Source organism: Pezoporus occidentalis, unplaced genomic scaffold, assembly GCF_034315485.1.
Source record: "Pezoporus occidentalis ecotype Australia unplaced genomic scaffold, CSIRO_AGI_Poc_V1 ctg196, whole genome shotgun sequence".
Lineage (NCBI taxonomy): Eukaryota > Metazoa > Chordata > Aves > Psittaciformes > Psittacidae > Pezoporus > Pezoporus occidentalis.
In genome coordinates, this window is record NW_026913811.1 from 1,451,460 (window position 1) to 1,469,501 (window position 18,042).

At 41.3% G+C, this 18,042-nt stretch overlaps 1 protein-coding gene across 3 annotated transcripts; it reads right to left on the minus strand.

Annotated features, from left to right (window-relative positions):
- Positions 1–260: 260 nt before the first annotated feature.
- CUNH5orf63 (chromosome unknown C5orf63 homolog) lies at positions 261–8,606 on the minus strand. 3 transcript variants are annotated; one of them, XM_062617441.1, is made up of 4 exons: positions 8,580–8,606; positions 4,221–4,341; positions 1,247–1,303; positions 261–504 (listed from the first exon to the last, which is right to left on the minus strand). In XM_062617441.1, the coding sequence occupies exons 2-4, from the start codon at positions 4,335–4,337 to the stop codon at positions 325–327; spliced, it is 354 nt and encodes a 117-aa protein (XP_062473425.1). In that variant the 5' UTR covers positions 4,338–4,341; positions 8,580–8,606; the 3' UTR covers positions 261–324. The 3 variants fall into 3 exon arrangements, with proteins under 3 accessions (XP_062473425.1, XP_062473423.1, XP_062473424.1); XM_062617439.1 differs by lacking the exon at positions 8,580–8,606 and adding an exon at positions 8,380–8,488; XM_062617440.1 differs by lacking the exon at positions 8,580–8,606 and adding an exon at positions 5,308–5,399.
- Between the last annotated feature and the right edge of the window lie 9,436 nt (positions 8,607–18,042).

Here is an 18,042-nt window from a genome sequence, read left to right on the forward strand (position 1 = left end):
GGCACTCTCTAGCCACCCCTCACCTCACTGCCTCTTGCTACCAAAACCTTGCCATGCAAACCCAATATAAACACATTTCTCTTTATCTGCTACTCCACAGCAGCATTTATTCTCTCAGTGAAAAGTCAGCCCAGGATACAGAACTGCCACTGGTGCAGTGGGGCTGGATGATTAATACAAAAATAGAATTCAAGCCACAGATGTTTTTTAGGACACTGGTGCCATATGTTCTAAGAAATGTAACGCCAGATGACGAATACTGCTTTTCACACAATTTATCTTGTACAGTCCTTTTAGGTTCACACCATAGCAGATGCATTTTCTTTACTGTTTTCCATCATTTTGCAACTCCAGCTTCAGAAGCTGGTCCTCAAACTTTTGAATGTCTACTTGATGCTTCATTAGGAACTTTCCGTTTAAATGAAAAACGGGTATGTCATATTTGTATTCATCATACCATGCCGAGTTCTCTGGAAGGGTAATATCCACCTCCTGCAAAATAAACTGTCACAGAAAAAAAGTGTTAGTACCTACTGGACACTGAGAAACAACACCTGCTTTTATTTTTTTGGTAAATGTAAGGCTGTTTTCTTGGTGCTTTTGGATTTATTCTTCCATGTTGTACACAACTACCCATTCTGTGGGTACAAAATGTATGTAGCCACAATCCTTGGCCATGTGTCTGCAAAGGACTCTCTCCCTAGTAGAGGATGATATTCTTGGTCCTGTGTGCAGAGCCATTCTCCTGTGAGCACCAACCACAACAAATGTGAAGCTGGCAACACACTGCTGCTAACTAGCATAGTGCAAGACGACTTAATGCTTCTGTTAACAGTTTCTTGAAGAAAGAGACCAAAATCTGTTTGAAGAATGGCAAAAAACTACAGTCACATACAGTCCAAATATTTGAAGCCCCACTTACTAACATCCTTCACAAATTATGATCTGTTTTATGAAAATTGAAAAATCCTCTATCAGATAGGCAATAGTACATACAAAAGCTGTGGTTTTAAAAACTATCGTGACAAAGTGCATATTGGTTTAGTTTGCCAATACTTATTTGAGTAGCATTGTTGCAAAATGCTTTTGGATAATGAGTTTTATTGAAATAAGTGCTGAAATTGTCTTGAAGAGTCACCCATGAAAGCACTGCAAATAAATCCATGTAATTTTCTTTTACAAATAAAGAATCCTGATTAACTGTCCTTTCTATACAGAAAATGTAGGCAATATTGCAATACATTACCCTTCTCTTATATGGTTCAAGCAGTTCTTTTGCTTCGTCACATAGAGGGCATGGTTTCTAAAGAAAAAAAATTCAGACCAACTTAAAGCATACAGTAAACCACACAGATCATTTGTACTGTAAAGCAACATACACGGACAGGAGTGATCATTAGTGTAAATGTGGGTTCTCCCCCCGTACCACCCCGTCTTAATGCTTTCTAAATTTATTTATCAGTGCAACATGGATAAAACAAAAACTATTCAGCCAAGGAATTCAATTATTTATTTGCTATTATTTTGCTCATGGTGCAAATGAACAGCTTTCAATGGCTTTTCTAAAGGCGATTCAAGGGCATATTTTGAAAGGTCATGCATAGACCCCTTCTTTTGGTCAGCAGCAATGGATGTTCAAAGCTGAAAACAACTGCAGCTACCACTCTTGACAGAAGAATTTCCCTTGATAGAAGGGCAATGAGGAAGTACTTTCTAATCAGATTGAGTCACTAGGGTCAGTTCAAATATCTAAAGATGGTGATTCAAGATGACCTGATGGTTATCTTTGCCTGAAAGGAATTAAGCATGATCCTACAACATGCAGGAAGAACTGGCAAACAGCTGCAGTGTTTTGACCTGTTACGGGGTCAAAGAAAACATGTCATTTTTTAAAATTCCTTAGTCTTCCACTACAGGAAGCTACTCTACAGCTGACCTCTGCTGGGCATGCATCATGATTATTAGATTAGTGAGTACATGAAGAAGTAACACATGAAGGCATGCTGCTTCCAGGACTGTAATGCCAGAGTCTGGCCTATAATTCACATAGGAAAGCATACAGTGGTGAAGGTGATGGCTCTGTTTCACTGCCACAAAATACCTTCTCTTCCTCCCACTTAAAGTGTTCCTAGGGCTCATTTAAACATGGAGTCAATCCTCCACATCAGTTTTGTAACATGCCAGGCTCCTAACAGTTAAAGTAGGATATACTTGATTTCCTTAGGTCTGTGGAGAGCTTTCTACTAAAACAGTCTGTCGTGGTTTAAACCCTAGCCAGACAGCTTGTTCACTCACTCCCAGTGAGTGGTGCAGGGCTGAGAGCAATCGAGGCCCCCGTCCCCCTCCGGGCTCTCCCCTTCCCCCTCCTGGAGGAACGGGGAGGAGGATCGAAAGAGTGCAACTCCCACGGGTTGAGACAAGAACAGCCCAGCAACCAATGTACAACACAAATCACCACCGCTACTATCAACTACAACAATGATAAGGGAAAATAACAAGGGAAGAGAATACGATACCACCGGCCAAGAAACGAGTCCCACCCGGAAGCCCGTGTCCTTCCAGGTAACTCCCAGTTACCCCTCACCCCGGGCATGACGTGCTGTGGTATGGAATACCTCCCCGGCTAGCCTGGGTCAGGCGCCCCGTCTCTGCTTCCTCCCGGCTTCCCCTCCTCCCTGGCAGAGCATGAGCCTCACAAAGTCCTTAGTCAGGGTAAACATCACTTAGCAACAACCAAAAACATTGGTATCACCAACACTGTTCCCAGGCTGGAAGTCAAAGCACAGCACTGCACCAGCTACCACGAAGGAGAAACATGACTGCTACTGCTGAACCCAGGACACAGTCAACTAAAAGCATTTGACAAACTAAGCTGACTCTAGCAAGGAATACGTTTTTACTCCTGGAACTATTTTAAAGTCAGACAGTGAACTATGTTAACTAAAAGTGAAATCTGTTCAAAAAGTCCATTTATATTAGTACATAGTTTTCAACAGAACGTCCAATAGTAGGTTTCTGCCATCACTTGCTTTATGTTAATTTGTAATAGAGCTGCCTAGATAAAGCTGTCTTGGACAACCTTCTCCCTTAGATGTATGTTACAATGGCAACAGGGACTCCCACTGCTGAGGTAGTAAAAACCCCTTCATTAAGGGACATGCAGGGCTGATAGCTAGATCCATTAGACAATGCACACAGCGGGAGGGACAGTTTTATTTCTACAGATAATTGCCGTTTATGCTGCATACTTAGACTGCAGTTTTGTGGTCACTCTAAGCTGGCACTGATGCTGAAGGAAGCAAACACATCTTCCTGTCACTGCTTCTTTTGTGCTGGCTGTACAGTAGAGCTAGACAGGAGAATTGATGAGTTAACAGCAACCTCCCCCCCCCCCAAAGTTGGTGTTTTTTTGAACAAACATTATGAAAGAGGAGGAAATTATTTTAGTTGCAACCATCTCCAACAAACATGACCACACTGATGTCAACATTCAGTGCTTTGCATTTCTAGTTACTCTGCTCTCTAAGACTACATAAACCATACAAATGCAGTACAGCCCACCATGTGCCATTCCATCTAAAAGTGCAGAAGACCTCTGCAGGTAATATAGGCTCTTGATAACAGTTCACAAATGACCGTTCCTGCCCATCACTTCTCTTTTATAAACATGTTTAAGAATCCTGTCTGCTCATGCCACACACAAACCTTTACCTGCATTTTATTTCTACTAACATTACAGCCAGTAAAGCAAAAAGAGGATAAAGCACAACCTGCTTTTTCCTCGTATGCTACTAACACTGCTTGGATATATTTTCAGTCTCACAGGTGATGCTGAAAGTAAACATGAATGTTTTGAAGAGCCTACTTCTGTCCTGGACAGATTATGCATAGCAACTCATCTTTGCTCTCCATTTCAAGGATGAAACATTGGCTGTTAGAAAACAATTTTCAACTAGTAAATGGACTGTAGTGTCACTAAGACACAATTATCTTGAAATCTTCATTTACTGGTTGATAATTACTTTCTTGCTACAGTGACAGCAGGACTACGCTGTAAAGCTTAGTGTAAAAGACACCACCGAACTTAAGTATGTAGTATTAGGATACTACACAAATATGAGGACAAAACACATAGCAAAGCCCTTTCATGTGGGATTCATATATATCAAAACTGATAAATATGTAGTCTTGCCTAGCTTTATTCTGTAAACAACTTTTACCTTGGTGTATAAAGTCAGCACTGGCTTATTTGCACCGGCGGAACAAAGTGGTCTCCCCAGTGGACTGTACGAATGTCTTGCTAGTTGTAATGTTCTGCTCAGAGCACATAGCATCATTGTCCTGTTAAAGCAAAAAAAAAAATCTTTAATTGTTTTGTGGCAAATTATAGCTCATGAAATTTAACGTTAAGATGTGATGTTTCAGTTGCAGTTCTAAAATACACACAATCAGATAATTTCCCCCGGATTTTTATGCTCACAGTATCTACACATTAATCAGAGAAATAGTTTACTATGGAGTGCAGCAGAACTGTTGTGTGGCTCTGGCTCAGAAATGTAGCTCCATTTAAAAAAAAAAAAACAAAAACCCAACACTGTGTTTTCTTACTGAAATGCCTCTTCTAAATTCCCTAACACAAATGCTGACATAAATGCATTATGCTGTTTCAACTGCATAGATGTCAGTAAAAATTACGATATTAACAAAACGCAAAGTGCTCTGCTTTGAACCTAGTAATCTTGCTGAAGCACTTGACGCATTCTACTTACTCAAATTATTCCATCAAGAAACTAATCTCTACCTAATCAGAACATTAATATAATGCTTTATGCAGTGAAAAAAAAGCTGCGGCCAAGACAATTTAACTTGGTAATATTAAAAGCATGCACATTGCCCCAAGTCCTTCTTGCAACAGCAAATTATTTCTTCAAAGATATTGATAGGCCTGCAATTTCTTTGAGAGAGTTTTAAGTAAACTTAATGTTGAAGCGTGCCATGCTGGAGTCTTGAAGTCATGTATTTATAGTTAACAGTGCTTCCTCCAAGCTTGTGTCTTAATGGGACCTTTACGAGGCATTTTAAGACTGAAAGGCAAAAAACAGAAGCAAAAGGGAGTCTGCACAAATAGCTGGCATCAGAATTTACACTTGGCAAATCAAGTCCCTTCTATATAAAGCCAAACTGCTCCTATTTAGTTTCCATTCAGGCATGACCAGCCAACTGTATCCTGGGTGCATCAAAAGGAGAGTGTCCAGCAGGTTGACAGAGGTGATTCTCCCCCTCTATTTCACACTCATGAGACGCCACCTGCAGTACTGTGTCCAGTTCTGTGGTTCCCAACATAAGAAACATGTGGAGCTGTTAGAGCGAGTCCAGAGGATGACCACAAAGATGAACAGAGGGCTAGAACACCTCTCCTGTAAAGGCAGGCTGCTGAGAGAGCTTGGCTTGTTCAGTCTGAAGAAGGCTCAGGAGAGACCTTAGAGCAATCCTCCAGTACCTAAAGGGGCCTACAAGAAATCTGGGGCAGGTAGTGGTAGGACAAGGGGGAATGGCTTAAAACTGAAAGAGGCGAGATTTAGATTAGACATTAGGAAGAAATTCTTCACTGTGAGGGTGGTGAGACACTGGCACAGGTTGCCCAGAGAAGTTGTGGCTGCTTCATCCCTCTACCCTCTGGTAAATTTGAGTCCTTTTGATTCCCACCAAAACTTCAGCTGAAGGGGAATGAGTAAGACAATATCAGAACCTAAGCTTCAAGATCTCACAAAAAGAAATAATATATCACACTGTCTTACTTCCTTACTAATTCTAAATAATTATAAGCAACACTACCTTTGGAATTCAGGAGCAAATCTTTGCTGACCAGTATTTCTACTAAAGCAAGAGTTTCCAGAGTTATCTTCAGACTGACTGGATGTTTTTGTAAATAAGTTAAGGAAAACAGAGTCCTGTTGTCAATTTATTCACCTATGTAGAATGATATTAAGGCTACACAGTGATGCCACTTCCAAAAAGACTCAAAGGACTAATCCCAACTCAAAATGACTCCACTCTCCATCCAGGCCCTAGTCATGCTCTGCTCATCCATTAGCATAAAGCAGATCAGGACATTTGGACCTGAGGGAGGATGAGATACTGTCAGACGGCATCATGTTCCCACAGTACAGATGACACAGCTTGACTTCCCTGAGCTTCTAAAGCCCAGCTGCCAGACAGCATCATTAAGAAGCAGTCAGACCTGCTTGCTGAATTTAATCTGGGCTATAGCATGGTGCAACTTCAGCTTTACAGGACTGCAACAAAGGCTCTGCCCTCATAGAAACTTGCTTTTAAATCAGCAGAATTTACTAATCTTATATATTTGGATTAAATAAAAAGGCTGCAGATAAAACCAAATCACAAACACTGAAGGGTGCTAACATACTGAAGGGTTAAGTATAGTTGCTATTGATCAGGAGGTGAGAAAGCAAATACCCTATCACTTACTAGGCAAATCTATGGCAGCAGTTCCATTTCTCTGAAGAGCACCCCAGGGCCACACAGGTGTTTAGTGCATACACACTACCATCATGTAAACAAGTGGGTTCCCAACACTGGCCTGTTCTAAGCTGAGCAACATTTCTGGAATGCAGAGCTCCAACCTCAGAGGTCACCTCCATGCTGGTTTCATTGCTGAGAGAAAGAAACTGTCCCACTGACACCCTTTAGGCATTCACATCCAGCTCACATCTGTATCATATGTATCTTTTGTTATGAAAAAACTAAACTGCTAAAAGCACACACAAAATCTTTCGATGTAGTTGTTCTGGAGCTCAATTTAACCTACCCCCCAGTAATTGTAACAATTTCTTTGCAGAACAAATTTAATACGTAAACGTAAAAAAGGATGCTTGTGAACTTCAGAACTTACCCTTCCCTACAATACAGTGCTACAGAATGATTTAATAAATGATGCTTGCAAGTCTGGACGTTTCCCATGTTGTATTTTGCAAAGCCAAATTGGACTAATTTCCTGTTAATAGAATTTCCATCACTTAATAAATCCTCATCTGCTGGAAAAACATGATGTGACACTAAAAGTAGCCATTATTTAGATAATTACCTGTATAAACCTCATCTTAACATCAATCAAGGAATGACAAGCATGGCTGATTTCCTCTCCAACTATGTAAATTTTAATGATGCTACATGCTCTTAAATAATCTCATCTTCAAGACACCAATACATTCTTGCTCTGTGGTTTTGAATGTTTTATATGCATAATTACCAACATATTTGGACAGGATTATGTTGCGTTTTCCATGGATCTGTATACATATACACAAACATGAAATTATTATAAACTTGCAGGCATTTGTCTGCATATACTTTACATTCATGTAGCATTTGATTTTGGAACCCTAACCTGGGTTTGGCAGAATATGGGGATCACATGGACATATCACACCTCTTTCTGCAAGTAACACATCAGGAACGTGGAAAATATGACATTGAAAATGTCCTAGGCATTTTCTACCTATTTGTCTTAAAGAAACCTTGTGTCTATTAAACTGACTCCTATCCGCCATTTAATCCTAGGTGTAGTCTGACAAAGGAGTATCAAGTGAAAGACAGTGGGGGAAAGCAAACAGATGCAAATACAAGAACACTTCCTGAGGACCCAAGTTACTGGTGGTTTAAAGCAGCCTTATTTTGTTGTCCCTCATTCAAAACCAGCTTTGGTCTTCAAGGAAAGCAAACCTGCTAGGAGTCTCCTGTTGCCAGTTTGATTCCTTACCAGAGAAAAGCTGAACATGAAAACACGGTGACATAGCAGGAGACCAAGGAGCACGTGTGAGAGCTGTTGAGATTCCACCTAGGCTTTTACCCCACCAGCTGTTCAGAGGAGGTGTGCAAAATACAGGAAAATCCTGAACTTCTTTTTGCAAACACATTTAACTCCTCAGGTCTTTAGGGAAGAATCAGGTTTTTACATCAACTCAAAATTCAAAAATGTCATGAGTAATATACCTGCTTCTGTGAGGCGTTGCTGTCTATGAATTGATACATCTTTCTAGGCATTTTCTGCTCCAAACTACTTACTATAGTAAAAAAGGGGTAAATGTCACAAACCCACTGCAATCCATCCCAGAAAAGATTAAAAGTATGATTTCATGCTAGTGTGCAAAGAATTTGGTTTAGTGATCCCTCCAGTGGTATTCACTCTAGACTCTGGTCCAAGACCTGTACTCCAAATTTCAGAACTAAAACCCACTCAACAGGCTGCTGTAATGGCCACGAGCCTATTTCTTAAGCCTGAAGAATCCATGTATACAAGGGACCATTACCATACAGCGGAATTATAATAGTTTAAAAGCCTATTTTAAGCATCTCCACCTGAAAACCTTCCAGCCGAGTGATCCATTACGTCCCACAGCCAATTTCACCAGCTGGGTGAAAGGTGCACCCAGCGGTCTTCTCTTCATCATCTCCTGTAATGGGAAAGCCTCCTTTCCCTTAGTGGCATTTTCTAAAGCAATAATGCCCTCTACAGACAGAGTCAAAGCCCATTAAAAAAACGAGACCCCAAGTCTTACCCGCTCCGCGGCCCAAAGATCGCCTCGCCTCTCACCTCACCGCACCTCACCGCACCTCACCGCACCTCACCGCACCTCACCGCACCTCACCGCACCTCACCTCACCTCACCTCACCTCACCGCACCGCACCGCACCGCACCGCACCGCACCGCACCGCACCGCACCGCACCGCACCGCACCGCTCCCGCCACCCGGCTCTGCGCTCTCGGCCTTCTCCGGCCCGCTATCGGCGAGAAACCCCGGCCCAAGATAAGGCCCGCGACCGTCGCGCCTGCGCCGAGGAGGCCCCTGCGGCTACTGCCTAGGACCGCGGCCTGGCGTGGCCTGGCCCGGCGCGCCGCACCAGCCTGCGCTAACCCGGGCGTCGGCAGCAGCTTGCGGCAAGAGCCGGGGCTGCGAGCACCCACCTCTCGCGGGGCCACGGCGTGGGCTTCCGGTGGCACCGATGAGGAACGAAGGCGTAGCCTCGGCGGGCCCGCCTGCCTCCCGCCACTGCCGCGCCCCCTGCTGGTGGGCTGCCCGCGGCGCCCGCCAGCCTCCCTTCAGCAGCGGGCCCGTCCCCAGCCCGCCTCTGCCCCCAAGCCTCCTGGCGCCCCTTCCAAAGGGGCATTGTCAGCTGCCCCGAGCCCTCCGTCTTCCCAGGTGTACCTCCCTTCCGTGGGAGGCAGCCCTGCATGAGTGTCGCCGGCGGGAGGCGGTTGCTCTGGCTCCTGCGGGTGTCCCCCCGGGGCCGCAGGAACCCCTGCAGCTGGCCCCGGCTTGCTGGGAGCTCCGCTATAACTGGGCGCCCCCTCCTTCAGTGCCGGAGAGGGTTTCTGGCTTGCAGCCTCCAAGCCGTGCCGCCCTGAGCTACCCTGCTTCTCGTACTCCCTGCCCTCCGCTGTGTATCAAACAGTACCGATCTGCCTCACCATGTTCTTCTCCATCCCGGACGGGTGTGCAGGACCACGATTTTGGCCACCCACTCAGGCTGACAAAGGAGTATCTCCAGACATATGTAGGCAAACCCTGCCTACCTTTTAGTGTGGAGCATTAAAGCACAATGGGTCACAACAATGAATGCACACAGGGATCATAAGGGAAAATATGGGGAAAATACACTGCGAAATTATAGGCAGCAAAGGTAGAAAGGCAGAAATTTCTCCAAAGCAAAGCACCAGCTGTTCAGTTCTTTTGCTCATGATGCTTCTGTTGGCTCCAAATGGAGTAAGTGGGCTTTAACTTAATTTCTTTCCTTTGAAATTGCAATAAGTTTAACGTAATAGAAGAAAGTAATGGACCTAGATTGTCTTTTTGACAGTATGTATTTCAGTTTTAGTGAGACTTTCCACTTCCCTGTGATTCAAGCAGCAGCAATGTAGATAAAATTTTTATTGAAGACATTATATGTTGCTTTTTTAATTTTTACCTTTTAAAATTCAGTGCAGGCAGCAAGTATAGTCATAATTGAGTGTAACACTGGGCAAAAGAGTGGGAGACTACAGACATCTGTTTCAAACATGATACTCTGCTATTTTCATTAACAGCTTGAGGCATTACACAGTATATGAGCTAAGCAAATTAGTGGGTGATGTGAAGCTGGGCTCAAACAACAAGATTTTGAGACATATGGATAAATCCAAATTAAATATATTAATAAATCCAAATTAAAGAGGCTGAAATTAACATAATGGGATTCAATAAAAGCAGGAAAAGTACTGATTTAAAGAAGTTACCAAGTTGACAGTCTTAGGGAAGAGCTCTTTCCATGCTGAAATGAATAGCCACATTCTTGTCTGAAACTCTGATTTGTCCCTTCCATTGTGACAGACATTTGGCCACAGGAGAGAGTCCCTGCTTAAAGAAGCGTGTAGTGTGCCCCTCTTCGCTCTTGATACTCTGACTACTGTGCAGTATTTTAGTTGTTAGCTGTGTTCATTTTCCTTTCTCCAGAAAAGAGAAAAGAAAGGTTATTATTTTTTTAAATAAAACCCAGCAAGCATTCGCTGCTGGGGAATGAAAGCTGTAGGCTCATGTTCTTTTAGTTGCTGCATTTCCATCAGGATTTTGGTTGTTCTTTTGATTTTAGTTGTGCTTTTGTAGTTGTTCTTAGGCTCAGAGTGCGAGACAAATCTTCTGGGGTATAGTCTCAAGCCAGCTTCACCTCTTCATCTGTGCTTTTAGAAGTATAGCAGCATGTAGTAGGAAGGCCCTCCAGGAGAGCAGTCTTACCCTGCTGACATGATGAATCTAATTAACTAGCAGACTAAACTAACACAAGGATTAGTCAGCTCTGGATCCTACTGACTCATTTTCAACTACCATCTTAATCCCTTCTGTTGAACAGAGATGTAATGGTGGCAGCTGACACTGCTCATTTTTGTAACAAAATCAGAAAATCCAGTATCAAACTGGCTTTTGGCATTGGTGTACACTGGACCTGTCAAGCCTCACACGAAGGAATCACTGAACTGGATCCCACCTGGCTTTTAATTTCTGAGAAGGGTTTGAAGGAAAACATTTAGGGAGTGAGCAATTTCAACAGAGGCTGGTTGAAAAGCAGTGGTAATTAAAGAAATAAGCATGTTCAAAATTAGTTTTCTCACTCTTACTCCAAAAACTAGTCTAGCTCACTTTGGGATATCCATCCAGCATTTCCAAAGGAAGCTAGAGGAGATAGGCACACGGTCCCCAAGCTGTTAACTTTATTCAAACAGAATTGCTGCTGAAGCTAAGTGGTGTTCTGGCCATGTTTCTTTCCTGATTCCAATGTGATTGTCATGTTACCTAACCCAGTTCAATTACTAACCAAACAACTAGAAGGCTTTGCTGAGGTAACTGTTCAAAATGGCATTCATTTGACTGTTTACTGTTTGCAAGAGAGAAATATTTTTCAAGAGCTTTCAGTCCTTCACGTTTCTGTGTTTAGGTCTATCTGGTGCTGGCAGGTTTCACCCTTAAACCAGGTTGTTTATAATCTGGGATAAATGGGGGGGGGGGGGGGAAGCCAGGGTTCCTTACACTACAAACTTTTGTAACAAGTATTACTTGTTTAAAATGCTTTGTAGTTGACCAGATTTGCTTTGGCAGCATTGGTACAGCACTGTGGATATTTCGGCACAAAACTACCTTTGGTTTTAATACATTACTTATGTGATGAATCTTTTTTAATGTTCATAGCAATTTGAGGAGGAAAATATAATATTACAGATGCAGAAAGAATTATTACCTTAGAACACATGACACTGCTGCCATGCTGAGGATAAGATGAATTGCTGTAAATTTTCCTGTTTAAAAAACATCTGAAAGTAACGCAAATCCACTGTATTTTTCATTCTGGCACATAGGATATGCTTTAAATAGCAAGAGCAGTTAGGACTCAATGGCTAAATTTGCTGCATAGACATCCTGCTGTAGTGCACAAGTCTTCCTGTCTTTTTTTTGAATATATCTTAAATGAAGTATGGGAATGTTTACACAATTTTGGACTAAAAAGAATATATGTTGTGATGAATTGCTGTTCCAAATAGCCTTCAAATAGGTTCTTTTCCAGATTTCTTTGCTATTTCCCTGGTATTTTGACTTACTGTACTGTTTCTCATTTTTGTATCTGGTGTATATCACAATATGCTTTTAATTACCTTGTATGTTTTATTTGGACATTGAACAAATACTGTATTTTAAATGCTGCATAACACTATTAAAATATTAATTCTCTATTCCTCTCTTCAATCTATAGGTAGTAAAACAATAAAATAGAATAGTCTCAGTTCATCTCCATCAAGTATTGGCCCAACATTTTCCTCCTCTTGATATTAACATACTTAAAAAGCCCTTTTTTGTCTGACACAAGACTGGCCAGTTTCAACACTAGTTGAGCTCTGGCCTTTTGTCTCTCTTTGGGGCCTGTCAGCAGCTCTTATTGCCAAACCCAGCAGCTGCCTTCTATCCTTGCATGGCCAGCTTGGCTGCAGAGGGCTCATGGAGCAGTGTATGGGAGGAGGGCAAGGGGCCTTGGGGAGCACGGAGAAGATGCGCTGCTGTTTCTGTGAGGTTCACGTGCAGCACAGAGTAGTGCTGGAGGAATCCTGCACAGATTATGCAGTGCAGAGGGGTGGTGGTGGCAGTGAGGGGTGCTGGGGAACTGGCAGTACCCATCTGTCAAAGATGGGAACTTTCCAAGTGAAGGAAAAGAAATGTCAGTGCCAAGACTGGATGTGGGAGAGTGGGAAGAAAGCCTATGCCCAAGGGCAGCAGCACATCCTTCCTTCTTGGCTCACATCCCTGTAGCACCTGGGTGAGGGGAAAGAGGACCCAGAAAGACGAAACAAGGTGACCAATGGCACTCAGATCAGTGCAGAGAGAACAAGAGGAAATGACTTCAAGTTAAACAAGGGGAGGTTTAAATTTTAGGAAAAATGTCTTTACTGAAAGGATTATCAAACATTGGAACAGGCTGCCTAAAGGAGGGAGTAATTCTGTATGGGTGAAATGTGGGTTTCTGAATGCTCAAGTAACTTAAATATGAAAAAGCTAAAAACCTGAAAAAGAAAGAAAAAAAAAAATCAGTATCACAGATTCAGTAACTTACGTAAGGAGTGGAGGAACATCAGGAAAAAAGAAGTAAATTTGGTTCTAAGAATAAAACAATTTCTTGTAATAAGGTGTAACTGCAAGGTATAGCTCTTAGGGATCTTAGCCCGAGGCAAAGCTCCTTGAGGCATATACTAAAAAAAAACACAGTGTGCCTCTTTAAATGATGAATGTCAGTTGAAGTGCATTTTCATTTGCCTAAACAGACTACACAAGTGAGAGGACAGCCTGCCTATGAAGTTTCACTGTCTGTTAGCCCAGTGATCATCTGAACATTAGATGTACTGACACATAAATGATACACTGTGTAATTGTGGTTTGGATGGTACTTTGACCTTATATCTAATAATTTTTCTTGGAACATTGCTGTGATGACTATTAACTGCACACTAAGTACCAACAGAGCACTTAGAAATAAATGTCATTCTTTCTCTTCTCTTTAAAAAGCTTTGGGTCAGACCATTCCTTTGCATGCAGCACGGGAAATAATTGTACATTTCTTTGAAGTGCTAAAAAAGAGTTGAGTATGTTTGTGTCTAACAACCTTTTTAATAGTATCATTTCCTTTACATAAATTCTATCTCAGTGGAGAGTATTTGTAGGAAGATAGAAGTTTATATGGGAGTTAGGATAAGTACTAGCCTTATCTTCAAACAAATGTTAAGGCCACTCTGATAAACAGTTGTTGCAAATATCTTACTCCCCTCATCTCTGAGATCATACAGAAGAATAACAAGACAGTGAAATAAGGTATATAATTTTGGTCCACATGTCTTCAGTAAATTATATGAAGTTTCAGAAGTAATTTTTCTAACCAAAATTTTCTCATCATATATTATGCCTTTGATTGCAGCTAAATGGCATGTGAACAAGTAGCATTTGTTTGGCATTATAAAGTGAATAGCAGAGACTTTGGTTTACTTGTGCACTGATTCAGAGAAAACTCCAGGAACAAACTTGCCAACAAAGTTTTCAAGCTGACAAGCAGGTATTTTTTATTGTGGCGCCGCAAGACACTAGGGATAGCTCCTCCTAATGTGTGTCTCTCCCTGCTTCCTCCTTCACTCCCGTCCACATTTATTCAACAACCCCTCAGTCCCGTCTGTCAACATGTCTGTTCCCACTTCTTTGCCTGCCCCAGCACCCATCCCGTGCTCAAACACAGGAGCTGCCCGAGCTCCCCTCCTTTCCTCCTTGGTTTTCCCTTTTTTTTTTTTTTCTCACAGCTGCTCACCCTGCTCTGCAGGGGCTGCAGATGCCTGCCTCTGCAACAGCACTTATGGTTTAACTCCTTCGTAACTCTGAACGTGAATGGGCTGCTTGTTGCCAGTGACAGCAATCTCTTCCTCCTTATCAGTATCAGAGAGGACAGATGCAGAGAGTGCGCCTCTCGGAGGTACCTGTGATACATAATTTTCCAACCTATCTTCCTGATTACTGTTTTTTTTCTAACTTTAAACATCTTTCCCCAATATCACAGGCTGAACAACATCTCTCCATCTTAACTTTCAGCTTTTCCCTGTCCTTTTCCAAAGCCAAAATTAAGGAATCTGGCAGAGCTATATTAATTTTGCATTCAGTCTGTCACTCCGTGTGGTTTCTTAAAGTGAAAAACATATCTGCATACATTACTTCATCCCATTTTCCTTGCGGCCTCAAAACAACATTAATTGTAACAATGTATTACAGTATATTACTATATTAATGTATTATCTGGGAGTATGGTCATCTGAAATTCCAGGTAAGGTGAAAAATGCTTTGCCTGTTAAAGTGGAAATAAAAAGGGGGGGAGCCTGCCCAATTAGAGTAAAACAATGCCCCTTAAAATCAGAAGATCAAAGGGAATCAAAAATCATTGATATATTTTAAAATATAGATTATTAATTGAATGTGAATTGCAATATAATACTCCTATCTGGACAGTAAAGAAATATGCTGGGAGAAGTTGCAGATTGGTTCAAGATCTCAGAGCATATGCCCATACTCCCAGATATACCTGATTAAGGATTTCTTCTATTTCAGGGGAGTCCTCCTTTTTGCTTTTCTGTTGAATTAAAAATAAACTCAAAACTGCAATTAATTGATTGTTTTTTTTAACTCTAAATTCCATTTTGCCTTCTTTAAATGTTGCTTCTTGCCCTAATAAAGATTTTAGAGAATTTGGCATGCATAAAAATTTATGCATTCCTATTTGTTTTCCCAATTTGTACTTTGAGGGTTTCAGAAAGAAGGCAGAAATAATAGCTTTAACGAGAGCCCTGGAATTAGCTAAAGATAAAAGGATAAATATTTGGACTGATTCTAAATACTCATTTGGTGTGGTACATGCACATGGTGCTATCTGGAAAGAACGAGGACTTTTGAACACACAAGGGAAACAGATTAAACATGCTACAGAAATTCTACAGCTACTGGAAACTGTTCAGCTACTGGAAATTGTTCAGCTACCTGAAGAAGTAGCTATTATGTACTGCAAAGCACATCAGTACATTCATATCTTTTTCCTAGAAATGTCTTCCAGTGTTTTACATGGATTTGCCTCTTAAGACCAAAAGATCCTCTCCTTGTATCATGCTGCAGCACCATGGATTGAAAAAAACATTTGGAGTTTGAAAGAAAATGAGAAAAAAGAAGACTGAATGTGAGGCTCTGGTATCCTTCTCTCAGCTATCAAATGAAAAAGAGAGGTTCTTTATCAGGGTAATGATGTATTAAGTGATGATGTACTATCTAATACACAATGTATTGCTTTTATTTCCTCCCTCTTGATACTGGTTTCTAAAGGAAATGGATCTCCTCATACATTTACACTGTTAATAAAATATATAGTTACTGTCATGCAAAGGCTGATTTCTGTTGTTACTCCAGTCACTTTAGAATCAAACACAACAAAGTCATATTTTGTCCATCTCCTAAAAAGCTAATAAGAAATGTTAGAAAGCGTTAAAATTCTTCCCTATTTTGAATTCCATTTGAGTAAAAAAGTAAAACAGTGGCCTTATAGTTGAAATTATAATTATTTTAAATCTATCTGATTAAAAACTGTATGCAGCACACAAGTTCTATTCACAGAAGTTTTTCAAGGATGTTTTGTTTCTTAACTACTGTTGCCTTTGCTGCACAGTAAATAATTGACTCACTAATAGCATAACCTGTATTATAACCCATCCCCTCTGATGTCATGGACTTTTCTAGAGAGGTTTTTTGTGTGAATTGGTAGCAGTAGCAATGTTCAGTTTTGTGTTGATTTAAAATCAATTAAAAACTGACCACAAACTTAAAACTGCATGATATAAAGGACCAATATGGAGTTTGATACAGAAAAAAATTCATCCAAGGTGTACTTCATTTTGTAATAAAATTACTGAGTCATACAAACTGCAGTCACTAAGACGCCATGCAGCTGTCACAAGATCACGATCCTTAGGAGGGGATGGATGTACTCTCACTATTCCATTTATGCTTGTCAAGACGAGACAAATCCCCTCCCGAAGTGCTTCAACATTTAATCCATGGATGTGTCACTCAGTCTTGTCTGCACCATGGAGCCATGGCTCTGTTCCAGCTCCACACATGCTGCCTTCCTGTGAGGCTACTGGGTTTTGGCATGCCATTAAGCTAAACTGAGCCACAGCAGCAGCAAGTATTGGCACACTGGTGTCTATACTATTTTGTTAGCTTGCACCCTTCAATTTTTCAGTGAACTAAAAATCTAGGACTTTTCTGAATAATGCTAAGTATGTGCAGGTGAGTACATAAGCTAGGGCGTGTGCAGTCCTTTGTTTTCAAATGAAATAATGGGAACAAACCATTTATTTGTGTGTTTTAGCTGCAAAAGGGCCTTGCAGGTCCAGGGATGTGACAAACACAGTTTTTATAGTAAAAGTTTTTCCTTTCAACACCAAGATGGAAGACAATCAAAAAAAAAAGTGGCCAACATCAAAATCCATATTGATCCTGTCTCCTCAATAGGACTATTCCAAGGCATGAGAATGGTTACATTGTGGATTTACTGTTCTTTTCTTAAATAGATACCCAAAGGCATGGAAAAGTGTCTCATCATCCTATGCTGGGCCCTTTACTTGGCCTTTCTTCTGTAAAATCTGGGTGGGGCTTTTTTGGCAGTTGTTTTAGTGTGCTAAGATCTCAGGGTGATGTTGTTGCAGAAATCTGGGGGACCATTAATGTATTGTTGTCAGGTCAGGGAGACTAGAAATGGAGAAGCTAGCTTCAAGGTTCATGGACATTTCTGTCTTTTGGCATGTCTGCACAGTAACAGTTTCCTTAGCCTAAGGATGCCCAGACAAGCTTTAGACATGCTGTTTGGCTCTTGTAGCAGACTAGCATGAGTTCAGCCCATTCTGGTTTCTTCTGTTTCTTGACTTTGGAGACAACCATACAGATAGACTCTATTATCTATTGGAATGCTGAGATGAAAAGGCTTTTGGTTTCATGCTCTGCAACATAATGTGATCTAGCTGAACATGACGCTACTATGATTCTTTTCGTAGACAAGGTCTCTTTCTGTGTAAAGCTTGTTTTACCAAAAATGTGTTGAGCTATATGATATTCATTGTCTAGGCATCTCAAGGATTTGGTTTGATGGCAGCAAAAATCAGTTACATTATGCGGTTTGGATCACTGAGTTGATTTGATCTCAAACAATATTTAAAGCTAAAATTCCAATAATGAGTATCTCCCTAGCATGCAGGGCAGTATTGCCTCTGATACTACAGACAGACACATGATGGGCTAATTACACCTTGGGTTTTGCTGTAATTATGATCCCATGGCACAAAAATTGTAAAGTAACAGTGATGGTGACATCTGATTATCGCTGCTGATGTAAAGCTTCTCATTGTGCTTTATCAGCTGCCCTGGGATATTCAC